Source organism: Rhododendron vialii, chromosome 3a (assembly GCF_030253575.1).
Source record: "Rhododendron vialii isolate Sample 1 chromosome 3a, ASM3025357v1".
Classification (NCBI taxonomy): domain Eukaryota; kingdom Viridiplantae; phylum Streptophyta; class Magnoliopsida; order Ericales; family Ericaceae; genus Rhododendron; species Rhododendron vialii.
The window spans coordinates 28,673,192-28,698,951 of record NC_080559.1 but is presented as its reverse complement, the minus strand read 5'-3'; the positions used below and the strand labels follow the sequence as shown (position 1 = coordinate 28,698,951).

Here is a 25,760-nt window from a genome sequence, read left to right as displayed (position 1 = left end):
TTCTCTCGGTTAGTCGCATGCTTCTTCTTCTCTCCGCCTTGCTTTGTAGTTTTGTCGATCATCAATCCTTCTTGTGCGTTGCAATATCCTTCTTTGACGTGGTGCGGCGACACAAAACTTTCAAACTAGTCTAACACATTCTTTCCATATTGGGGACTTTAAAAGTTTGGTTTTGTGGTCCTCATTGTAGAAGACGAGTCTATTTCCAGAGACCAAGAAATGCATATGTGAAAGAGAAAAGGAACAACAACTCAGCTAGGTATAATCCCAAGGCACAAGGCTCCTGTTTACTATAGCTAATCTCTTATGATTAAACACATACTATTAGACACATCTATAATATCATGCATAATGGCCATTTGGATGCTTTCCTTTTTTGAATTGTTGAACACAATGAAAATTCTGCCTCATTTACCTGTACCTATTCCTCCCTACTAATTAGGGAGTGTTTGAGAGGCTACTTTTTAGCTTTTCATTTTCAATTTTTTGACTATTTTAATTATAGTCATAATGTATTTTGAATCTGATAAAGTGTTTAGATGATATGTGCAGAATGTATTTGCAACATGAATAGTGTTTAGAAGATATGTGTAGAATGTATTCTATAGGTCTTTTTATTAATTAACCAAAATGAAAAAGAGTGAAAAATGAGAAGTCAAAAAGATCCTCTCCCCCTACTTCTTCTCTTTTTTAAACCCAAAACCCGAAAAGTCATTTTGCCTACACCCAACCAAACACCTAAAAGTTAAAAATGAGAAAATGAGAAGTGAAAAAGATGGCGCCCAAACAGGCACTAATTTGTGTCATCCTTTGCTCTTATGATCCATACTCCCCCAGCTTGCAACAAACCACCATCCTTATTTGTCAGTCTTTTTGGGGAGTTCCTACCATTTAAATTGCTTATATCTTCTAGTTTTTTGGCCATTGATAATATTACTTTCCAAATTTATAATGTCACTCCCCAAATTTATAATGACACTATAAATTTATAATATAACTTTTTTTTCAAAACTTCGTGGCCTCGATAAAAGTAGTTGAAATACATGAAACAAGATCTATATTGCATTTAAAAAGTTTTATCAATGAAAAGGCATAAATACTTATTTATACTGCTAGAATAGAACAAGGGACAAACAAATTGGGAACAAGGGACAAACAATAGGGTCAATTGATCTTTTTAACATTTTTTTTTAAAGATATATTGTCAATTGTTCTTTTTTTTTTTTTTTTTTTTTCAGGTATATGTTTTTTTTTGGGTTGAAAAGTATATCTTTTAGGGAAAATGATGGCTCAGGATGTGTTTTGATAATTAATACCCGCCAAGCATATTCTTGGCAGATATTAATTATCAAAATACGTTATTGGCCGTCATTTTCCTTATATTTTATTTATTTATTTCTTAATGTCAAAAGCCCATCTTATCTTATGGAGCAGACACGACTAGGCCTGTCAATTGGCTCCGATCCAGATCTGAATCCGATAAGACCCAAATCCGATCCGGATCTGATAAGACTCGAATCCGATAGTGGTAATCCGGATCCGAAAATCCGAATCCGATCCGAAAACTTTTTTTACTTCAAAAATTTTAGCAAAAAATAAAAATAAAAAAAATAAAATAAAAAGTAAAAATAAAAATAAAAATACAACTTCCTAAACATTTTTTTTTCAAAATTAAAAATTTACTGTTTTTAAAAAAAATTAAAAAAAATAAAGTTCGGATTCGGATTGATAACAGATTTAATCCGATCCGCATCCGATCAGAATTTGAATTACTGGATTCGGATGATCGGATTGACATTATCAGATCCGGATCGGATTTTTCGGATCGGATCCGGTCCATTGATAAGCCTAGACACGACGACACCACTCCATTTGGATCGGAATTCCAAAACCCAAGCCCAAGAGCAAGCCCAGTAAAGTATAATTTGACCCGAACCACTCCCAAGCGCCCAGCACTCTTTTTCCCTTCTAAGTATATATAATTTATTTACGGATCCATATTTTCAGATTTTTTTTAATAACCAGTAAAATTTCACTTTAGTCAGTTCTCTCCCTCCGTCGGCGGAGTCCAAATCTCAAGCCTCCGATTCGCTCGGCAAATCCGGCGGCTAGGGCAAATCGACGGCGGAAACGGAAATAGCGGGCGAAAAAGTGAAGGAAACCACGGGAAAGCTATAGAGGTACTTTCGAATCTTCTGGAATTTTTAATCTATCTTTTTCGTGGATAATTAACAGTTTCAATTTGCCCGCTTCCTTCGTCCAGTGAGTTCCTTGCACCCTCGAATCTCCATAAAAATTTAATCTTTCTTTTTTTTCCTGTTTTTGCTCATCGTGTGTTTTTCTCTCTTTCGTTTTGCTTGTGGGTTTTCTGCCATACGGGAGCAGAGGGGGCCATGATTGTAAATATTACCATATTTGGCTTTTTTTTTTTTTTAATGAACTGGTAAATTCATACTACTGTACTATGTTTGAAACCCTTTTTTGGGTGGTTGTTTAGTTGTGTTCTGAACTCAATGTGGTTCAGAATGCTGAATCAGTGATGGGTCCAAGGTGGGGCGACCAAACCCTCAAAAATCATCTTTATTGTTCATACTGTACTTATTGTTTCCATGATATTGAAGAAATAACAAGGGTTTGCTCTCAAAGTTGGGATCATGGAGCCGTCCCTTCTGTTCATCTTGTTTTTTTGGCCCCAGTCCAACGCATGTTTTTTGTACAGTGAACCCCTCTTCCTTTATGAACCCCATACGAATTGGATACTGTTGTTGAGAAATCGGTCAAACCAACAAACACACAACGTGCAAAAAACAATAAAGAAGAAAAATAGGACGAAAGACGTTGAGATTTTTACGTGGTTCCCCAACTGTGTAGTTGAGTACATCCATTGCTTTGCACCAGTTTCCACTATGAATCGAATGAAGAATGAAGTACCAGTTACATCGAGTGCATATGCTATAAGTATTTATTACCTATGGTTTACATCATCAATAACCGTAATAACCCTGTCAAACCCCGCACAGTGAGCGAAGCACAACTTAAACCGAAACAGGCTTCACAAGCCCAACAATTGATTCATGAACTTTTGTTAAGATGTTGATGATGGAGTCATGGACTCAAGCCAGGTGGAAGCAGATTAATAGGTACGTTTTGTGGTTGAGTGCAGCTCTACCCTGAGTTTGACAATTTGTATGGCTTCCTTTGGACAATTGACTTAAGGAACCATTGTTTATGTTTATGTTTTGAGGAGGTCCATATTTTTGTTTTAGGAATTTGATGACTACTCTTAGGTCTAGATTACGTACGTTGTGTTGCTTGTTTGTTGTTTCCGTTCCAATTTTTTTATATTCTATTTTCTGGTTTGTGTTTACCATCTAAGGGTCATTCATAGGAAGAACATCAAATTCCTATAATGGTTACTCTTTGAAGAACACTGGTTTTGACGTTGGTCAGCTGGTGTCATGTGTAAGTTTGTTTGGAAGTTAGTTGGATCCATAAGGTAATTGCTTGTCTGAATGTTACGTGCAACTACTGGCATTTTATTGTATGTTTTTATATCGTTTTCACCACAAGTTTTTATATTGTTCCCTATTTTGTTCTAAATTCTAACAATCCTATTCTGATGAAGAAGTGATATTTTTTTATTCAGCTTGTCTTATGAAGCATTTCTTTGATTTTTAGTTTGCAAGTACCAGTGTTCTAAAAGTCTGGTCCAACGCCTACGTTAGGCAGCCGAATAGTCGGCATCTAGCCCCTTTTCCGCCTCACTAGTGCCTACCAATTTTTAGAACAGTAGCAAGGACTAAGAGAAAGCAAATCTTCTGTAATTCCCTTCTAATTTTTCTTTACTTTGGTTTCAGGATGTGTTTAGTGAACTTAAACTGAACAGGAATCAACCATTTCAGGAACTTTCGTGCAATGAATTCACCTGAACGGGGTCAGAGGTACGTAAAACAGGACATAGAAGATAGTCCAGTTGTGAATATTGATAGTGACAGAGAGGATGAAGTATGGGAAGGGGATCATAAGAGGAAACAAAGGTCAAGGAAGCCTCAGATTGGAGAGGAGGCTGAAGGATTATACGGTGGTGGAGCGAGGAGAATTATTGGCCATGGAATTGATAGCCAAAATAGGATAGGTGATTCAAGCAGATTGGGTAGTGATGAAGAAGACTATGTAACTAGGGAGAAGCTGCGTGTTAAGCAGATGAGGAGGAACCAAGGAGATAATACATTGGAGAAATTGAGCAATTGGTATCAAGAGGGAGAAATAGGGAAAAGGCATGATGTTGTAGACAAGTCTGGGGATAGGGATTTTGAATCAACTGCTGACAAGGATGCAACATCTTTTGACCGGGAAGGTAGAAAAGTTGATTCTGAGAGGAGTAGAAGCAAGGGGAGGTCAGAAGCTCCGGAAGAAGGCAACAGGCAACGTTCTTTGACCGTTGAAGATACATCAGGTAAGGAGAGATTCGATAACCATAGAGAGCAGAGACTTTCCATTGGTCATGGTATTGATGGCAGTCATGAAAGGTCTTTTGCAGAGGAGGGTGGCAATACAGGGTCAAGAGACAAAATAAGAGAAATAGATCACTCCAACAGGTCCAAGACACCTGAGAGGAGTGGGAGGCAACAACACGAATCGGGCATGAATTATGAGCAAAGCACTTCTTTCAAGCGTAAGGAAGCAGACAGGGATGTTTACGGTGAAGATAGCTTAAGAGGAAGAGCAGATGGCTGGAGTGACAGGAGTAGGGACTGGGAAGGTTCCAAAGATAATTGGAAAAGAAGAGAAAGAAGTAATTATGATAAGGATACAAGAGACGGTGATATTTTTTCCGATCATGGCAGAGATTGGGAGATGCAGAAACGCGGTCGTGAGAGAACCGACGGCGAAAGGCCTCAGGGTCGTTTCACTGGTAGAAAAGACGGAAGCAGAACCGATGCTGTGAAAACCTCATCGAAGTACGGAATTTCGACGGAGAATTATGATGTGATAGAGATCCAAACCAAGCCCTTTGATTATGGAAGAGATGATTCTGCTTCTACTTTCTCCAGAAGAAATGACTTGAATCAGGAATCTGATACGAAACCAGCACCAAACGAAGATTGGTCTTATGGCGGTGACATTGATACTCAGTCAGGGGTAGGAAGAGGCCAGCAAGGTTTACTTAATCGCGCTACTGGTGGCCAAAGTTCCAGAAGTGGTTCACAGCCTCCATATGGAAGCCAGGACACAGGAACCTCTGGTAGAGTTGGCAGAGGATGGGCACGGCCTGCTGGGAGAGACACCCAACAGACTGGAGGTCCAGTGCCCATGATGGGCTCACCTTTTGGACCGCTTGGAATGCCCCTTCATGGACCTATGCAACCACTAAACCCTAGCATGTCACCTGCTCCCGTTCCCCCAATATCTCCAAATGTTTTTATTCCACCATTTTCACCTCCTGTTGTTTGGCCTGGACCTCGTGTTGTTGACATGAATATGTTAGCTCTCCCTCCTATGTCTTCTGGAACATTTGGACCAAGATTTCTTCCTGATGTAAGGACTCCACCAAACCCTGCGTTGTTTTTTAATCACCCTGGTCCTGGAAGAGGAATTCCTCCAAATCCAAACTCATCTGCCCCAGGCTTTAACACCATGGTACCAATTGGACGAGGACAGACACAGGATAAACCCATGGGCCCCGGGGGTTGGATGCCTCCTAGAACTCAAGGGTCTGCTGGTAAAGCTCCTTCTAGAGGAGAGCAGAATGATTACTCCCAAAATTTTGTAGACACTGGAATGCGCCCTCAGAACTTTATTAGGGAGCTAGAGCTCACTAGTGTGGTGGAGGACTACCCCAAGCTTAGGGATCTCATTCAAAGGAAGGATGAGATTGTGGTGAACTCGGCCTCTCCTCCAATGTATTATAAGTGCGACCTCCGTGAGTTTGAGCTGTCACCAGAGTTTTTTGGAACCAAGTTTGATGTCATCCTTGTGGACCCTCCTTGGGAGGAATATGTTCACCGAGCTCCTGGAGTCACTGACCATATGGATTACTGGACATTTGAAGAAATAATGAATCTTAAGATTGAGGTAATCTTGTCTCCATGATCCTGATACTGACTTGATTGATATTTAAATTTGGGTTCGTATCGTGATATTTTCTTGTGTTCATATGAAATGATTATTTTCATGTGCTTCATGATGTAGTCTACCATTTCGATGTGTTACTGTCCTAGGAAAGGGAAAAATTATGTTTTGTTTCGACCAAAATTACTGAAAGGCTTCTTTTCCTAGAGAACCGAGAACATCAATGGAACCCAAAATTCCATTGAAGCAGTTCGAAAAACACTGAGACATTGAGCTATTTCAGTCCTATGGGGACTATCTAACAAGGACATTATTGTACCATCCCATAATATCTTTCTAAGCATTTGATGTTTCTGTTTCCTGGCTAACTGGAACGATCTGCCAAAACGATTGTTTATCCTCGATCCTATGCTGTGACAACTGAATCTAGCTAATATAAACATGAATTACTTAAAAACCATTTTTCTGGATTTATACGAGAAATGTTGCTGGATCCTGAACGTAAACTAGTGTGTTGACAGTATTCCTTTTCATTTGCACAGTTAACTACTTGCTCTGTCTTTTCAGGCAATAGCCGACACGCCTTCTTTCATTTTCTAAGCATTTGATGTTTCTGTTTCCTGGCTAACTGGAACGATCTGCCAAAACGATTGTTTATCCTCGATCCTATGCTGTGACAACTGAATCTAGCTAATATAAACATGAATTACTTAAAAACCATTTTTCTGGATTTATACGAGAAATGTTGCTGGATCCTGAACGTAAACTAGTGTGTTGACAGTATTCCTTTTCATTTGCACAGTTAACTACTTGCTCTGTCTTTTCAGGCAATAGCCGACACGCCTTCTTTCATTTTCCTTTGGGTTGGTGATGGAGTTGGCCTTGAGCAGGGCCGGCAGTGTCTAAAGAAGGTAGACAACTGAACCGATGAGGAAATGGAGTTTAAACTAACGAATATCCTCCTTTGTGCTTACCATAAACTTTAAAGTATTGATTTGCATTGAGTTTGCTTTCCAACTGTGCTTTCTTTCCTCCGTAGTGGGGATTTCGCAGGTGTGAGGACATATGTTGGGTGAAGACAAACAAAAGTAATGCAACTCCAGGTTTGCGCCATGATTCTCATACTTTGTTTCAACGCTCAAAGGTTGGTAGCTAATTTGATTCTGAAATTTACCTGTTTATCGCTATTCTCATTTTGGTTCCTATAAATGCCTTTCTCCTGAAATGTATGTTGCCTTGTCATTAATAAAGGAACACTGCTTGTTGGGCATTAAGGGAACTGTTCGTCGGAGTACTGATGGTCATATAATCCATGCCAATATTGACACTGATGTTATTATTGCTGAGGAGCCTCCTTATGGTTAGTTTTACCTTCCTGTCTGGCCTTTCAACTACTTTAGAGTTTTGTCAGTTGGAACGTGGTTTCCCCTCCCCGACTTTCCCTCCTCTTCTTCTGAATATGGTGTTTGTGGGCATAACCAGAAAGAAAAAAAATCCTCAATTGTCTGGTCAACTTTTTTAGGAATAACTTTGCAAGTGTTTGAATGTTGATAGGGTCCTACATGTAACCATTTGAGGTCATTCTGGTCCCGCATTCAAGCCAAAATCCTTCATGAATCAACATTTTGTATGATCTATTTTCTGCATAATAATAGGATAAAATATTTTGGTGATCCTTCACATTTCTCTGCACCTCGGAGATGCAGTTCTTATAGCATTATACTTTATAAAATTCCACACTTTCTCTGTATGGAATTGCAGGTTCAACTGCAAAGCCGGAAGATATGTACCGCATAGTTGAGCATTTTGCATTAGGCCGCAGGAGGCTTGAGCTCTTTGGTGAAGACCACAATATTCGGTCTGGGTGGCTGACTGTTGGCAAAGGACTATCGTCGTCAAATTTTGATGCTAAGGTACGAGCCTTGTCAGTTTTGCAATGGGAAGAAAAAAAGGCATTATTGCTTAATTTTTTGGGGCCATCGGCTGATATCTTTCCTGGAAATGGCTGTGCTTGTGGCGATTAGGCTTCACTTGTTGGAATAGGGACCATTTAATAGCAAAAACTGGAAATCTAGTTCTTGTTGTCTAGTGGTGGGCAGAGGTCAACAGTAACGTTTTATTAGCTAATTTCTGTAGTACCCCAATCGTCAAAATATTGGTCTTTTGCAAAGGGCTTAGGCTGTTCTGACTGGAACCTTTTCCGCTGAAGGAAAAAGAAGGCATAATAGTTAGTGCCAACCATTGCAATAGAGGAAAAACTCTATGAAGTGGTCTAGATCATGATGAGGGATCGAGGAAGTGGGTCGTCCTTTTTTACTGCTCTTTGATACAATGCCCAGGACTAAATAGGATTGAAAAAGCAATTTATTCCGCAGTTCTTTTCTAGGCAGCTAACAAAACACATATTGTGCGCTGTGATCAATGGTGGTTTTAGTCGGAGTGTACATGCACTTTTCTGCCAGCATCTTATTGTCTGTATTTACTGGATTTCTGGCTGGGAAATTGGAATATTTTCAGGCATATGTGAGAAACTTTGCCGACAAGGATGGTAAAGTATGGCAGGGAGGGGGAGGACGAAACCCACCACCAGAAGCACCTCATCTTGTTGTGACTACCCCTGAAATTGAGGCTCTTCGTCCCAGATCACCAATGAAGAACCAACACCAGCAGCAGCAGTCGGCATCCATTCCTATTACGACAGCAAATTGAAGCAGCAAAAGGTAAATTAGAAATTCACCTCAATCATAATTCCCCTAGTCTGAACCAAGAAGCTTGTAGCTCTAGTCATTCAGCTCCAGGTCCTTCAATGGAGAGCAGTTGGGATCGAGGCCGCAGCAATACTTCTTCAGAGGACAGGGTTACATTGGTGGTTACGTGCCTCCTATGGGCTAACAAATGGAGATTACCTTTGTTATGAATCAATGTATAAATCATTTTGTGATAGAAAAAATTTCAACATTTACTTGTGTAATATTATTTTGTGATTTTTTCCTTTCAACTCAAATAAACGGAGGGGACATTGATGTCCTTTTGTAATATGATCCTGGAGGGGACATCAATTCAAAGTTCATGAAGCAGCATCCATGACTTACTAATTCACTATGAAAACTACAGCAGAATAAAATGTACGTATACAAGAGAGAGAAAAAACCATAGCCCAGATATTTTGGTTTTCTCTCTTGTAATGGGTTACTAATATACAAATGCATACCCCCAAAATGGGCTTATAAATTCCTAAACTTCATCGTCGTCCTTTAAAACGCACTTGAGGACTATCAGGGCAATCAAAACTTGAAAGGAAGAAATTGGAGGAATTCTTCTTGCACGGAAGCTTCATGTCTCACTTTTAGGCTTCTGGTCTGGAGGCATCACAGCAGCAGCTTCTTGAACAGCATCTGCTTCAATGTAGGTGGTGAGTAAAGATCTCAGAGAGAGAGAGAGAGAGAGACGTTAGAAATGCCGAACCTTGTGGCCGAGTTTGCAGTTCTGACTTGCTTTCTCCTGCAGGGGATGTTTGTGCCTGCTGTTGGGCAGCAGCTGCTTTCAGCTGCTCCTCTGTTATCTTCAAGTAGTCTTCGGTGGAGTATGCTTTGTTTGGAGAAGGTGCACCATCTTCAATTTAAAGGAATTTTACCACTAATAATCAGTTTCCTTTTCCACAAAATCAAAGCCCTTGGATGTCTAAACTACATACAATAGTACTTGCCAAATACTAAAAAGAACACCGCCAACAAGCATGTAACCACTATATATAAGGATTAAGGAGTAAGAATTAAGAAGAATTCCTTGATCTCTCTCAATGAATAAGAAGACCGAGTTCTAATGAAATGGAAAAACATCATCTCCACTATAGGGGAAGTAACATTACCATTAAGCGATCCAATGTGCGAATAGCAAATGTATCAATCAGGAAATAAACCTTTCTTTAGCTTTTACTCATACCTAATGTATCAATCAGGAAATAAACCTTTCTGTAGCTTTTACTCGTACCTGAGCAATGATAGTTTCATACAAAGGTAATCCCTGGTACGAAAATTCACTCCAAAGAGCAAACTGACAAATGATAAAAGTGTTGCCTTCGGGCTTTGAAGTTTGAATGAATTTGCCATGTACAAAAAGAAGAAGAGAGACTGACAGCTTAGCGTGATGACTTGTCGTTTGTGTCATGTATGTCGCAATTGTTTGAATATGCAATGCAATAGTAGTACACATGTACCAAAAAAGTACCAGTACTCACATGGTATCATAAAAAAGATAAAAGGGAGAATTCTGAACACTTATCAGTTATCACTCACTTGGGTCAACCACCGTCTGAGAATCTTCAGGACTCAAGATTGATGAAGGAGTTGAGGAAGTTCTGGTTGCGTTTGAGCTGTACGTGTTTGGTGTAGAGCCTTGGATTTCATCAAGACCAATCTCTCGTTCAAGGGTGCTCTTGAATTCCTTTGAAACTTCCTATGAGAGGAGAAAACGTCATATCACCAGCGTAAGTATTTCGTCAAGGCTATGAAAAAAAAAATCTACAGATGATTCATGTAAATGGTAAACCGACCTGAAGCTCTCTGATTGTGGGTTGAAATTGACGCAAAGTTTTCCCCAAGTTCCGAGCAACCTGCATTTAGACAACTTGATTGCTTTGTGGACATAAATTAAAAAGGGAAGACAAAAGAAATAGGAAGAAAGGTTAAAAACACACATGCGTGCAAGCAATCTCAATATGCTACATGCTGTCATGATCAGGACTACTGCGTTGGCAGAAAATAACCATTCTCCTTTCATTGCCTTTATGAAGCTGAGAGTGCAAAGACTAGACTTTCCACCTTTTTAGTAACCATTGAAGGTTAAGTTTCAGCAATCAAAAGATTGGTAGGCTCCTATAAGGAAAAGTTATTAACAGGGGTCTTGGGAAGACATGCAGTAATTTTGGAGACTGGAGAATCGAGACTTGTTTCTAAAGCAGTCCCCATTTCTGATGACGGCCTGTTCTTCTTTCAAGGATGCTATGTGAGAATTTATTTTAAATATGAAAACTTCATGTAATGGAATTTGAAAGCTGAGATTTCCACTGTTTCTAGAATTTTTTTCAATGCCGCTAATGGGTGCCATGAGCATCACCTCTAGATGAAGTACTATTGCTAATCGGTGCCATAAGTGACATGGTAATTATATACCTGTTTGATAGTTCCGGGAGCTTAGTGGATGAACGGGTATGACTTACTTGGCGGCTGGCGCGTTGGAAAGAGAGGATATTTAGAATGGTAGGAAGTATGAACCTATTTGAGACTCACAAAGCATATTTAATTCGAATCAAGTCAGTAGCAACAAAATGGCTCAAGAGATTACAAAACTGCGAATGGATACAAGTATACAACACAACTACAAAGAACGTAATGACCATGAGGCGTGAGCATCTCAACTTCCTTCGGTACAAATTAACTACTTTTCAATTCTAGTATATCCTTATATGCTTTTACTCAAAGAACTTTTATCGTCTCAATATGGTTTTTCTACAATCCTGTTAAATTGAGATGTTCAATCACACGCGCATTTTAAGTCACGATGTCAATTGCAGAAGTACAGTCACCGTGATAAAATTATTTCACTCCACTGAAAGTATACTTTGTTGTATGGAGTTTACCCTCTTTATACTTACTATCAAGATCTTCAACCCACTCACGGAATCATATGGACACCAAACCCTTAAATTGGTCAACTACTTCATTCATATGATTTGTCTTCTAGGAATATAGATATCAAAAGCATAAGAGAAACTAGGCCTGCAAAAACGAGTATGAAAGCAAACAATCACCTCAGCTAGCCCTTTGGGACCAAAAACCAACAAAGCCACCACTCCAATCACCAAAGCCTCAGGAGCCCCAACTCCAAATAAAGATGCATACACACCCTTACTTTTACACCGTCGGTTCCTTTCTGTACCACAAGTTTTTCACCTCAAATACTTACCACAAACAGAAAACCAAGAACAATTCTCATAAACCCAAATGAGAAAAACCAAAAAAATTACCTATCTTTACAGGTCGCGGTGAGATTGAGGTACCCAGATGCCTTAAACCATTGCAAGACGAGAAGCGGGTCAGACCCAGTTGAGGAATCCATTTGGGTACACAAATGCTCTTGGTTTTGGGGTATGATTGCACAGAAGTAGATAGGGCGCAGAGAGTAGGATGCTTACTCGTTGATGAATATGAACAAAGGGGAGAGGTAATACGAATTGCAGAAGCCATGGAGGTTATTTGCATAATGCTTTATGAGTTGAGTTTCGCCTGATTTTTTGTTGAGTCATGGGGTGTTGAGGATATGGTCCAAAATCCAAACAGATTAAACACCCAAATCCTGTAACGAGCAACGGGTGAAGTAGGGAATCGCGGAAAAGTTTTCGCAATTTTTGTGTCTGGGCAATTGTGGGTTTTTGACATCCATGTGGTGGGTTTCATGATCGGGCTGCTTACTGGGCTGCGGCCCACCTTATGTCACGATACATAATCGTTATTCGTTGCTGGTTTTTCTATTTTTTGAATTGATTTTGATCTTGAACTGTATGATCGATAAAAAAAAAAAAAAATAGAGGGAGAAAAGAAGTGTATGAAGTTTCCCTCTCAACAAACTGAGACGATGCATGCAAATCAATTCAAAGTTGGACAGGGAGGATTCGAATGTAAAAGTCATTTGCTTTTTACGAGCCCTTAAGGACCTGTTTGTTTGACCAGATATGAGCATCAGATTAAATCATATGCTCAAAGCAGCCAAATATTTGATGTTTTTGGTTAGCATGTATACGCTTTGATTAACATGTCGCGGATCTAATAATCGTAAATTGGGATATGCATTACTATTGGGTGAGTGGTATATCCAGAGGATATTATATTATTCCACTATTAGTCTCGTTAAACGAATACTACTACGTAATTGGTAATGGAATTGAAAAAATTTACACATTCTTTACAATAGGCAATTTTACGAAAATGGAAAACTATTTAACGTAGGTTAACATTGTGGTAATTATTTAATGATTCTGGACACCGTCACATATATGATGCTCCAATCTTCTTCACAATATCTAAGTTACGGACCCATACACTGCAAAGTAAAACCTGGAGTATGTGATCATGCAAGAGATAAAAACACCACGTGACGGTGTCGGGACCCAATAATTATTAGCAATGTCCTTGTTGTGGCATCTCAAGTCATCTAGCAGAAATAGAGTACGAAAGAAGAGGAAAAACTGGAGCAGTCCCATCTTTCTGAAGTCAGGTGAATATCCAAACAAAAGGCATACTGGGCTTGCAGAGCTTGAGTTTTTCCAAGCCGTAGCCCAGACCTAATCTTGGGCTGTGTTTACATTTCACCCCCAAAAATCAAAATGAACCCACTCACAGGCCATTAATGACCTTAGGCCGAGTTCTTGTATACTTTTCTGTTTATAATTTTTTCGGTATTTTTATTTTTTACTTTTGTCAACTATTTAATGAGTTTAACGTTGTAATTTTTTGAATTAATCATTCGTATCGACAAGATGAATCAGAAAAGTATTAAATTGTATGAACTAATGTTGAAAAAAGTTCATATAAGATGACATTTTAAACAATAAAGACAATAAGGTGCCTCATCTATATGACTATAGTTGCTCATATTGACGTCTAAATATCATCATGGTGCATTGGAGATTTGTACTAAATGTACTTCTAACACCATTCAAAGGTGGTGGGCAATGACGGAACTACATTGGGGCTTATGGGGGCCATGGCCCACGAGTCGTTCTGTTTTTTTTTTTTTCCTTCCAAATTTTGATATTATTATTAGTTTTTTTTTTTTTTGTTAAGAACACCTATATATTGTATTTGTATTGGATGTTATTTAAACAGTAAATATTTTAAGAATGTGTTCATTTTGGGTTCCAAAATCCAATCTCTCTTTGGGCACAGTCTTCCCTAAGTTTTTCCTTCAATGCTTCCGTATCGATAATGTGCGGCAGGATCCCTATATCTGGTGGATTGTATGACGGGACAATACTCCCTAGCGGGTGTGATAGGTACCATACATACACTCTCATTTTTTGGGGAGAGAGAGGGAGAGAGATATATACTTCCCCCCTTGTTTCATATGATAAAAAAAGAAATGTATCCCCATTTCTCCAACACCCTCCCTCAAAATATGGTGATTTGTTTATCAAAAAAAATGTGGCTCTTGGGAAATATACAAACTTATCTATTAGTAGTTAAATTACAGATCAACTACCACCTACCCAAGCATGTGGTATGCCGGATTACCCTTTGCCGTGTAGGGTCATAACCTTAGCTAGACCAAGCCCACCGTACCCCATGAAAATAATGGTCAGTTTGTGAAAAATGTCCAGTAGTGGCATGTCCCAGTGTGGACCCAATTGAACAAAACAAAAAATTGACCCATTTTCTTACTTTTATTTGTGTTTCTAGAGTTTTGGCCTTTTCTTTTTGTTGCATACGTGGGGATCTATTAATCATTAGAATTTTGAAACACCTAAGTCCACACTTAGCCATTAAAGAAAAGTGCATGTGAAAAGGGGTTATAAAAGATTGAAAGTTATAAGATTCAAAAGCCCCATGAAATATATGCAGAAAGTTAGTAGAAAAGATGAAAGTAATATAAAGGTCCTTTTTTTTTTTTTGATCCGCATATAAAGGTCCTTTTTGCTTTCACTTATTAATTACCAATCCGAACGAATATGGTAAATTACACTTTGCGTTCCCAAAGAATTACCCATTTTTCACTTTCACATTTAAGCTCTTTTTTTTTTTTCTTTTCTAAAATCGATTGTTTTAGATCAGGGGTGGTGTGGTTATTTTTTCTTATGAACTTATTTGCTTATTTGTTTATTTTAATTGTAAATCAAGACAGAAAGTAGGTAAAGACTCGGGAGCAAAGAAAGTAAACAAGCAAGAATGCAAGGGTAACAAAACAAAACAAGGCCTTAGTTTCGTCTAATTGTTAATTGTCAAATCTTGTCACCAAAATATATAGTAGTACTACATAGTAACTCCGAGAGATTTGGCCAAGTGAGCATGAGAAAGCAATAAGAGTTTGTCGTCTATGAGATCACATGTTTGAGTTTCACAGAGGCAAACATTCCAAACGTTGAGGTCACTAGAGGATTTTTCCGATCGTTAATTTTAGAATCCCGAAATTATTCGAGGTACACACAAACTGGTCTGGACATCCATTTATATATATATATATCATAAAAAAAGAAGAAGCAAAACTCTATCCTCCACTTATTAGGTGCAGGATAATAAGTGGAAAAGTGTAACGATATAGAAAAAAATGTATGGATATTCATGAAATGTGTATTAATATTCGAATTTATTTTAATTTCATCAGATGCTGATTATTTCTCATCCAGTGAACAGAGGTTGACAATACCGTAAAAAAAAATGAGGGTTGGAAAGAGGGGAAGGTCAGAAGGTGTGATATCGATGTCAAAGTGGGGAAAAGGTGATGTTAGTGGAATTAAGCAGATGAGATGATGGGAGCCACCCGTGCAAAGCTGTAGATAAAAATTTTAGGGGCGGATTTTGTCCGTCACTATCTCGCACACGTGGGGGGATTCGCACGAAAACCCCAACAGTTGTTCTGCACACGTGCACGCTCGATGCCCATGCCTTTTAGAGGGACAAAAGTTACCCAAAAAGGAGGAATAGAAGGATTTTTATCCGGTCTATGCCCTCGGCATTTACTAGATTTTACACGCAAAGAGCGTTGGAAATTGGAATAAATGACCAAAAGAGTGTACTTGAAGTTCAAAAAAGTTCAAAGAACAAGAGAGTTCTTGAGTTTTGTGTTTATATCATGCACGTATTTAAATACTCCCTTCGTCTCAATTTAATAGTCTTTTTTAGGAGTTTGTACATTTTTTCAATTGATTATATCTTATAATTTATAATAATTTATGTGATTTCGAAAATACTGTATGAAATAACTAATCGAGATCTATCAAATAAGATCCATATTCGATATGAAATTCATTACGAATTTAAAGAAATAGCAAGTTTTTTAGCCGATTAGAATAGAGCGATGGACAATTAAATCCGGACGGAGGGATTAAATAAGGGAATTGATTTTGCCACTCTTTTTTTTGGTTAATGCCACTCTCTTTCTATCACAAAACAAATCATGCATCTAATAAAGATCCATTCTCTCACAAAACTAATTATCTAATAAAGACACAAAAGAAAATGACATTAACAAAAAGTGAAGTGGCAAAATCAGCATCTATGTGTTTCCCATGTGTTTGTTCTCACATTTGCATGTAGGTACTAAAAAAAGAGCTGTGCTACGTGCACAGCATGTTGTGCACAACAGCTTTGCACAGATCCATTTTTCTTCCGTCTCGGGTTGCACAAAGATGATCGGAGCCGCTCATTTTGTTCAAAATATGTTGTTTAAGGTCTTTGTAAAAAATGAGCTTCGTTCGATATCGTTAGAAGCGTTAACAAAACACCCAAAATCACTTCAGAATTTTGGGGTGTTTTTGTTAACGCCTCTAATGATATCGAACGAAGCTCATTTTTTATAGAGACCTTAAACAACATATTTTGAACAAAATGAGCGGCTCCGATCATCTTTGTGCGACTTGAGACAGGAGAAAAAAAGATCTGTGCACAGCTGCTGTGCACGTAGCTTTTTTGCTAAAAAAATTTATCGTAGAATACTAGAATGTCATCAGGGTGGTTGGCCTAACCTGTTTGAGATATAAAAGACGGAGAGAGAAAAGTGATCATAATTCTAGACCGCACGCACCCGTGGTTGACAAAAAGAAAGAATATTTTAACAACTTCTAAGAAAGTTTTGTATTTCGCGTAATTAAGTTAAAAATACAAATACTTTGCATGAACTTGAAGATAATAAAGGTTTGAAATGATTGAAGGTGGAGTGGTGGACACAAATTTAATTTTCATGTAGGGTTGCATAGTTAATGTAGCCATTCCAACGTGAGGAGGAGGCATGCCCTTTCGTACATTTGTCACTCCTCTAAAATGTAAATACAATAATCTTAATTTTGAATTGAAAATTTGTACCGCAAAAATGTATTATAGAATAAATATATACAAATCCCTTTAGCTGCCACAAGGTACAACATTCCGCACAAGACTCTAATATCACAACACCATCATGGTTGCGCCTCCGCATAATAAGTGCACTACACAATCTTTAGTCAAATTGATGACATTGGCCGCATGAAAGAAACTCGTAGGCTGCCCAAACCATCAAGAGGCAAGTTCATACTACATATCCTGCGATAATGAATCTCGATTGGCAAAAGCACATGTTGCCTATGTCATTTGCAACAACGTCCCCATACGCCAAACAATGAATGTACGTGCGTCTTTTAGCTAGCTAGCAAACGAAAGCAATATAAGCGCGCCTTTTCGGCATCACAGCGCCGTTTACCATTTTCGTCTCGTGTAAAAAGCGCTACAGTAATAATTACCATGGATAGCGGACCATTTTCGTCTCGTGTAAAAAGCGCTACAGTAATAATTACCATGGATAGCGGACAGCAAGCATGCATCCCTCGGGCGACCAGGGACGGCTCATAAGTTTTGGAGGTCAGAAGCGAACTTCTTGAATGAGGTCACCCTATATTTTTTTATACAAAAGTGATCTATAAATTTTACCAATTAGGTCAACTGGTTAAGATAATAAAAAACTTACTTGGTAGAGGTGGAGAGTTGGAGATAGTAAAAGAGAGGCCTCAAGAAATTCCTTGTGCAAGTATTTTCCTTTCACAGTCGTTGGTTGTTGTCTTCCCTCCCTTTCGACTCCTCAAGCATGAAGCGTTTCTAGTTCCTGCCGTACTTATTCCTTATGATCGGCTATATCTTCTTCTTTTTTTTGATTTTTTTTGATTGGCTATATCTTCCTTGCTAGTTCCTGCCGACCCTTAAGTTATTTTCTTTTTCTTTTTTTTTAATGCATTAGTGTTTCTAATGAATAATTTCACAATTTGGGCTTATTTTATGACTCCTAAATTTCAATTGGACCTATTTTGTGGCTCATAAATTTAAATTGGATCTATTTTGTGTAAATAAGTCTGGTGCAATTTTTTGTAGACCATATATATATATATATATATATAGGAATCCTAAAAATTTGAGAGCTCTCGTTTTTAATTTTTTTCGGAAGCCCGAAGCGCTTGCTTCGCGCGCCTTGGCTATAAGCCGGCTCTGCGGACGACGCCGTAGAACCTCCACGCTGCCCACAAATGGGATCAAATCAATCGGGTTGGCAAGACAACTACACAATCACGGAAGTCACGTGATAGGAGTGAAACTTGTGGAACTGTACGCCAACGGAACAAAGTAAAAATCAACATTTAATGAGAGGGGTGTACCCTACTCCACCTGGCGTCAGCCCCGACTTTAAATCCCCGAATCGTCTATCCTGCGCCGTCCCCACTCCCAGGGCAATCTCGTCATTTCCACCTGACACTTAATCACTACCATTATCCACTAATCACCCCCTTAACGATCCTCTCATAATCTCATTACGTTCAAATCTTAGTAGTTAGTTATCACTCTCTCGACCCCACCACCAACATAATTACAAAATAACAGCTATAGAGAGAGAGAGATGAGAGAGAGAGAGAGGGAGGGAATTCGATAAGTACTATATCGGTTCGTTCATAGACGTCACCTCACGTCCCGCTCCTTTTCTTCTTCGCTGACTGTGGCGATCGAATTCTGGTGAATTTCTCTTGTTTGATCAGTATGAGCGCTGCGCAGAACACCGTGGAGACGGTAAACGCGGCGGCGACTGCGATTGTTACCGCAGAGAGTCGAGTCCAGCCAACAACAGTTCAAGTATGTTGCTTATGTTTCTCTTTGTCTATATTTGTCGAGCTTTTCGATTCATGAAGCATCTGTTTTGAGATATTTTTCCCGTTACTGTTTGGTTGAGTGGTAGAATTCCAAAGTAGTATAAGTTTTTTTTTTTTCCTGTTACGGGTTGCTGTGAATATATGTGTGCTTTCTGCCTTTGTTTTACTTTATACTCCATCTTGCAACTTGTCGTGGTTTTTTCGTATTGTCATTTATCGGATGTCTAGGTCAGCTTGCATGCAGCTCAACTAATTCAGGTCACTAATTCGGGACGGGACCTGAAGTTAACGACCTGACAAAACTTCTATAGGGACCAAGGTTTGTAACGTCCGGCCTTAGTAGATTTGACCTTGTGATTCTTGGGGGCAAGCCCTTTAGTTGTTGTGTCATGCCACTTGCCCAAATCCCTTGGGGTTATGATTTTGAGGTTGTTGCACGTTTTAGTCTTCAAATTGAAGATCGAAAAGATGCCTTTGGAGGTAATCTGTGGCTTAGAGATGTTAGTTGGATGGATTGTGACTCAAAGTTGATCCCTGTTTTCGAGAATGAGGTTCATAGAAGAAGCAGAAACCTCCAAAGATAAGATGTTTTATCATTGATGTATCTCTGTGTTAATTACAAAAGATGTCTGTGAGGTGAGGACTTCTTTTATTTCTTCCTCAAATGAGAGGTACACTTATGGGGCTCATACTGTGTCTATGTAGTTGAGTTCAGTTAGGGGCGCGTAACTTATTTTGGGTGGGTCCATTGGAGGTGATTTTGCGGCTGAAAGGAGAATATGTTGCTGTGGACAAAGCCATACCAGAATCCTGATTGTCCTTGTTTAGAAATCACGGTTAGGAAATTAAGTTGTTCCATTTGAGAGAGTGAATTATTATGAGTGCATAAGTATACTACTGAAAAGGATCCTCTATTTTCCTGTAAAGTTTATCAATGATTTGATCCCTTACATATATTCCAGCCTTCACATCATATGGTAAAATAGAGTGGAAGATTGAACCTACAGGGCATGGGAATGTTGGTAATTAAAACACGATGATGTCTTTTAGCTCTGTCCTCCAATTGTATTCCTGCCATGGATTTCAGAAATAAAAGAGATTCTTCCAAATGCGTAAACTAGATAGAAGATATATCTAGATGACTAGATGGCGGGTTTTCCTTGACATGATGAGAATGTGAAGATGACCTTTAGAAAAGTACCAATTGATAATACCACATAGGGGTAGTCTCCAGATACAAAATTTTGTTGATCGTGCCACATGACTCGTCTCACTAAAAATGTCATTGCATTTCGTCATATACGATGATGTGCTGCATTCGAACTGCTATAGTTTATGTGACAATTGCTGCCTCATAGCTATGAAGTCTTGAGAACACCCTATCTGGGGATGAGTAGCACTTAACACTTAGGTCATATAATCCTCCGATAGGATCCTCCACTCCCGTTCTCAATTCTTTCTCTCACAAATTTTAGTAGTAGGGAATGTCCACATTAATGCTAACTCCATTATTGTGTTGTATTCATGGAAATAATTGTCTTAGAACCTTGCGCAAGCTGCTTTAAGCTGAGTATATCTGAAAGCAACTTCTGTTATAGCACTGCTGCTGTGAGGGTTAGAACTGCTAGATTGTCAGCACAAGTGGTGCAAATAAAGTTATGGAAGAATGCTTGCTTGGATAGAACTGATTACAACGACCATAGGAAGTCCAACTTGCATCTTCCCAAGCTTGACTAAGTCAAACTATCTGCACTATAACAGACAGCAGGTTGAGTTGCAATACATCCTGATTTCAAGATTTGGATACAGCATGGATGCAAGTTGTTAGGAGGATACAGTAGGAAAGTTTCTTGGGAGCGTTCTTGCGAGCTTACTAGAAGCTTAGAGAAGGCATATACTGTACTGCTGAAATAAACTCCGAACAAGGCAGCATTGAGGTAATCTACGATAGGCATGGCCCACATATTTAGCTCTACAAGAGATGAATCAGTAGTTGGACTATAGCTATCAGTTAAGATACCTTGTTTATACACAATATAAAGCTAATTTACGTAATAAAAAATGATCATAGAGCGTGATTTCAGATACTGGATGTATGTTGTGTGCCAATTATATGTATGTTGAAGTTCGTAATAAGATAAATAAAGATAGAATACTATAGGAAAGTCCTTGGTTCTTTCCAAGGAGCCTCCATTTCTAGAAGGTACATAATGAATTTGCGTGGTGATCCATTTGTAAGATCTGTATGTTATGAAGGGCCATTCTCAAGGAATGAGGAACCCTACATTAGGAGGAGCAACAGAGTAGGATCTTCAGGCCTAGGTTTGTTTTGCTAGACGCAACATAAACTCGGCAGAATAGTCAAATTTACTTGACTGGCTTTTACTTTGCCTTTAGAAATGAATTTGGTTGAGCTGAGCTGGCCATGGACTAATCGATTCATTAAAGATAAGGAGTGATGACGAGTTTGGCCATTTTTCCTTTGCTTCTTGTGGCCCTAACGGAGGGCAATGCCTGGTTTAAAAACATACATGGTGATTCAGACTTTCATTGCCAAGTTGGTAATTTTTATCCAATTCAGAATTAGGGAGGTATTCATATTACGATAGAGATATCCTATTTTCCTTTATGTTGTCATTATGGATGTTGGACGTTCATTTGCAAATCAGTAATGTATTTCTGCTCTCAGTGCCACTAAAAATTGGAGAAGATCTTCAGATGCATTGTACTAGCTAGATAATTTCCTTCCAAAACGTACTGTAGTGTGTTTCTATGATGTTTTTCATGTGTTTAGCTAGCCATCACATGACAAATGTGTATTCTGATATGCCAGCCTCAGTCATATATTTACACTTTTAAATAAACTTTTTTGCTAGCATCTTACCTAAGCCTAGTAGAACAAAAGAAAAACGTTTTTCTTCGGATATCATAGGTGAAATGCAAACTTTGATCTCTCTCTCATTCTCTGTCTGAAATCACGTTTGAATACACGAGATGATCTAATTCCATAATTCTTGCACCGATCGAGTAAGGCTCTTATTAGATGGATTAGTATGTTAGTGAGACTACTTATTATAACATGCTGTTCTCGTGTCTTACATCAGAAGAAAAGATGGAGAATCTGCTGGAGTCTATACTGGTGTTTCGGAACTTACAAACAAAGCAAGAAAATCAGCCACGCTGTCCTCATTCCTGAGCCCGTAGTACCTGGAGCTTCAGCACCTGTTACTGACAATCCAACCCACCCAAACACCATACTATTACCCTTCATCGCTCCTCCCTCTTCTCCTGCATCTTTTCTCCAATCAGACCCTCCCTCCGCCACCCAATCACCGGCCGGGACCCTATCCCTCGCTTCCCTTTCCGTCCATGCCTATTCCCCATCTGGTACCACCAACATTTTCACCGTTGGCCCTTATGCTCATGAGACCCAACTAGTTTCCCCACCTGTCTTTTCTACCTTCAACACTGAACCATCTACTGCTTCTTTCACTCCCCCTCCTGAACCAGTGCAACTCACAAGCCCTTCATCGCCAGAAGTGCCGTTTGCTCAACTTTTGGCATCATCGTTGGGCCGAGCCAGAAGGAACAGTGGGCCAAATCAGAAGTTCACTTTATCCCAGTATGAGTTCCAGCCTTATTACTACCAAGGGAGTCCCATTAGCAACCTCATATCACCTGGCTCAGTAGTTTCAAATTCTGGCACCTCTTCGCCTTTTCCTGATAAACCATCTATTGTTTTCCGGATTGAGGAAGTGCCCAAGCTCCTTGCCTTCAAAAACTTTTATACTCGTAAGTGGGGTTCAAGATTAGGTTCTGGATCATTGACTCCAGATGGCGTAGAACCAGTGTCTCGAGATAGTTCCCTTATAGAGAACCAAATATTTGAGGTGGCATCAGCAGCCAACTCAAAGAGTGGATCTCAAAATGGCGATGTTTTAATTGATTGCAGGGTTTCATTTGAGTTGACTGGTGAAAAAAATGTTTCAGAATCTTTATCACATGTAGCTGGCAAAGGCAGTCTGGAGAAAACAGAGAATTGTAGTGAATATAGTGTTGGGAAAGTTCTGAATGGAATGCCTAACGAGGTTTTAGGAGAAGGGGATGATGATGAGGAGCATTGTTCTCAAAAGTATCGGTCCATTTCTCTAGGGTCAATCAAAGAGTTCAATTTCGACAACACCAAGGGAGAAGTCTCGGAAAAACCAGCCGTACGCTCTGAGTGGTGGGCTAATGAAAAGGTTGTCGGAGAGGAGTTTGGGCCTGATGATAACTGGACTTTCTTCCCGGTGTTGCAGTCAAGAGTTAACTGATGGAAAATTCATCAGCTAGGCTGGACTTCCCTTCCGTTCTCATCAATGCATGAGCTTCAAAGTGGATTTACTGAAATTGTCATCCAGACAAATCAAAGGTATACTGAAAGCAAGGCGATTTTGGAATTTTTCATATTGTAGTATTACACTAGCTTATAGTGAAACGAAGCTTCACGGTTTATGATACCCTCATCATGCGGAGACGACATATAATTGGGGAATCATTGGATTGAGTTTGGTATATTTCTTTATTTATTTATTTATCCTCTTTTACTATTTTTTTTGTCATGGAGTATGTGTCCGTATGCTTCAACAAGTATACATGTATTATAAAGTCATCACTTTGTGTGTATGAAGAAAGATATCAGGACATTTTGGACGTGTTATCTACTCAGTACTTACCATTGGATTGCTTAACCTGGTTTTCTCTATCTGCTTCCGCTCATGAATTATGTAATTCAGTGTTCAAATAACTATTCAGAGTTTCTAGAGCTCCTGTAAGGCTTGTTGGAAAACAAATCAAAAGAAGAAGAAGAAGAAGAAGAGCTCTTTATTCGTTAAGGTTGAATAAAACTTCAAGGAGAATCGATGACTGCATCTTTGATGCACTGCTTGGTTGGAAAAATGATCATTCTCGTATATTGCAGCGCTGATTTTAGGCACTGAGGTTGCATGCTTTAGGAGGAAATGTCTGCAAAAATTTCAGTTTAGTTGTTTACGCCTGCGATTTTCATGTAGCGTCGAACAACCTTAGGCCATACTGGATGCAGATGCAACAACAGCGTAGCATACTCGACCACTAGATGAACCATGCAAGAAAATAGAATAGTACATCTCATCAATATGCTAGGTTCAGAACTCAAATCTATGGATTGACAGCGGAAATTTATGGAAAGGAAAGGAAAAAAAGGAAATTTTTGACGGTAAGTAAAGCCAAAGTAACGGTAGTATTCATTCGTGGGTGTGACCGGTTAAACTTTTATTTAATTTCGTCGATAGAATGAGAAGAAAGCTTGATGATCACCCGCGATATCTTCTTTCACTAGTTAGTAGTTACTCTGGAAATTATGATGTTCCATTTCATTATGCCATACAAATCCCCAGATACAAACATATGTGGAAGGAATAGGGTGAATTCTGTCTGGATTGAACAGTTGGGTATGATAAATGTACTTCTACTATTGGTCCCCAGGATTGGTTGAGATGCGCGTAAGCTGGACCGGATTTTCTACGAGACGAAGTTTTAGGCAGTGAACTTCATCATATGGGGGGTCCAAAACCTTCCCATCAGCATCTCATTTCAAAGTAGCAATAAGTTCAGTGGGTGTGCCAATCTGTCATTTTGGTCTCTTTTGGGACACTACCCAATTACAACCAGTACTGCTACAAGTTGTGATAAGAGGAGTATTACTATCCATGACACTAGGAACATGAAAAATGTCTATGAAAAGAAACATCTGGCTCGTCCATTTCTTTTCATGGACGTTTTCATGTTCCAAGTGTCATGTATCCTAGTAACATTTTGTTGTGATAAATCACCCAATTCTCATTTCTCAGCACCGATTATCCCGAAATGGTCATTATGCCACAATATTTCATTCGTTATTTGCAGTCGTTGATGGAAATGCTAGGGTGGAAAAGACACCAGAATGTCATAGGAGAAATTTTTAGGAGCTGCGTGGGTCGCACGTGGTACCCACTCTTCGCTCGGCACATCCAAACAATCCAATATACTTCTGGACAACTCAGATTGAAACCCCCTCTCTCCTTTTACCTCAACACTTTCTCTATCATTTTTCTCTTTCCAAATTCGAGCCGTCCAAAAATGCAATGAACGGTTTGGATGCGCCGAGCGGACACCACGTGGTACCCATCCGGCACTGAAATTTTTTCCCACGGTCAGAAATAATGTTAAGTTTGTAAGATTACCTGAGCTTATACCCAATGATATGGATGGAGGAATGTTTTGCTAAACTTTCTGTTTTTTTCCCGAGCACTTTTATGGGGTGTTCTTTCGACAACTTTCATTGTGTTCGGTTGCTAGTTTAGTTTTAATTTTAGTTTTGTTTCCAATCATTATTCTATATCTTTTTCCAATCATTATCCTATATCTCCAATTATTAATTTCATTTTTCTCTTTATCTCTTTCCAATCATTACCCCTCTCTCCAATCATTACCCTATTTCTCTTTCCACTTACTACCAAAACTAAACTACCAACCAAGCAAAGCATTGATTTTCATACTATTAATTAGTTCGGGCTACTCATTTGCGGGGGGTCTCTCTCTAGTTTCTATTCCTCGACTAGCACTATTGTCTCACTGTAAGTACCGTTTGCTATTACTCTCCCGTCCTAATTTGTTGAGTCTATTTTGATTTTCACGTAATTTAAAGAAAAATCATAATTGTATTGATTTTGTATGAATTTTACCATTTTACCCCTTTGTAACTTATGACTTTTTGTCAACTTTCTTGTCATGTCATTAATTTGCTCTACTTTCC

At 39.0% G+C, this 25,760-nt stretch overlaps 3 protein-coding genes and 1 long non-coding RNA gene across 7 annotated transcripts; 3 read left to right on the top strand and 1 right to left on the bottom strand.

The window, feature by feature from the left end:
* The first annotated feature begins 2,002 nt into the window (after window positions 1-2,002).
* LOC131319632 (N6-adenosine-methyltransferase non-catalytic subunit MTB-like) lies at window positions 2,003-9,167 on the top strand. 3 transcript variants are annotated; one of them, XM_058349988.1, is made up of 8 exons: window positions 2,004-2,180; window positions 3,021-3,140; window positions 3,903-6,075; window positions 6,900-6,983; window positions 7,112-7,216; window positions 7,324-7,432; window positions 7,834-7,985; window positions 8,590-9,167. In XM_058349988.1, exons 2-8 carry the CDS (start codon window positions 3,091-3,093, stop codon window positions 8,779-8,781), a joined length of 2,865 nt encoding a protein of 954 aa, XP_058205971.1. In that variant the 5' UTR covers window positions 2,004-2,180; window positions 3,021-3,090; the 3' UTR covers window positions 8,782-9,167. The 3 variants fall into 3 exon arrangements, 2 of the variants coding, with proteins under 2 accessions (XP_058205971.1, XP_058205972.1); XR_009198009.1 differs by lacking the exon at window positions 8,590-9,167 and having other exon boundaries at window positions 2,003-2,180; window positions 7,112-7,175; window positions 7,834-7,986; XM_058349989.1 differs by lacking the exon at window positions 3,021-3,140 and having other exon boundaries at window positions 3,858-6,075.
* On the bottom strand, window positions 9,046-12,472 carry LOC131319633 (sec-independent protein translocase protein TATB, chloroplastic). Its single transcript, XM_058349991.1, has 6 exons — window positions 12,098-12,472; window positions 11,882-12,003; window positions 10,625-10,684; window positions 10,368-10,527; window positions 9,538-9,684; window positions 9,046-9,467 (listed from the first exon to the last, which is right to left on the bottom strand). Exons 1-6 carry the CDS (start codon window positions 12,330-12,332, stop codon window positions 9,406-9,408), a joined length of 786 nt encoding a protein of 261 aa, XP_058205974.1. The 5' UTR covers window positions 12,333-12,472; the 3' UTR covers window positions 9,046-9,405.
* Window positions 12,473-18,670: 6,198 nt separating this feature from the next.
* Window positions 18,671-23,676, top strand: LOC131319629 (uncharacterized). 2 transcript variants are annotated; one of them, XM_058349986.1, is made up of 2 exons: window positions 18,671-18,929; window positions 22,051-23,676. In XM_058349986.1, exons 1-2 carry the CDS (start codon window positions 18,837-18,839, stop codon window positions 23,257-23,259), a joined length of 1,302 nt encoding a protein of 433 aa, XP_058205969.1. In that variant the 5' UTR covers window positions 18,671-18,836; the 3' UTR covers window positions 23,260-23,676. The 2 variants fall into 2 exon arrangements, with proteins under 2 accessions (XP_058205969.1, XP_058205970.1); XM_058349987.1 differs by lacking the exon at window positions 18,671-18,929 and adding an exon at window positions 19,005-19,782.
* LOC131319631 (uncharacterized) lies at window positions 19,789-20,883 on the top strand. Its single transcript, XR_009198008.1, has 2 exons — window positions 19,789-20,169; window positions 20,305-20,883. It is a non-coding gene; the product is annotated as an uncharacterized LOC131319631 (long non-coding RNA).
* Window positions 23,677-25,760: the final 2,084 nt, after the last annotated feature.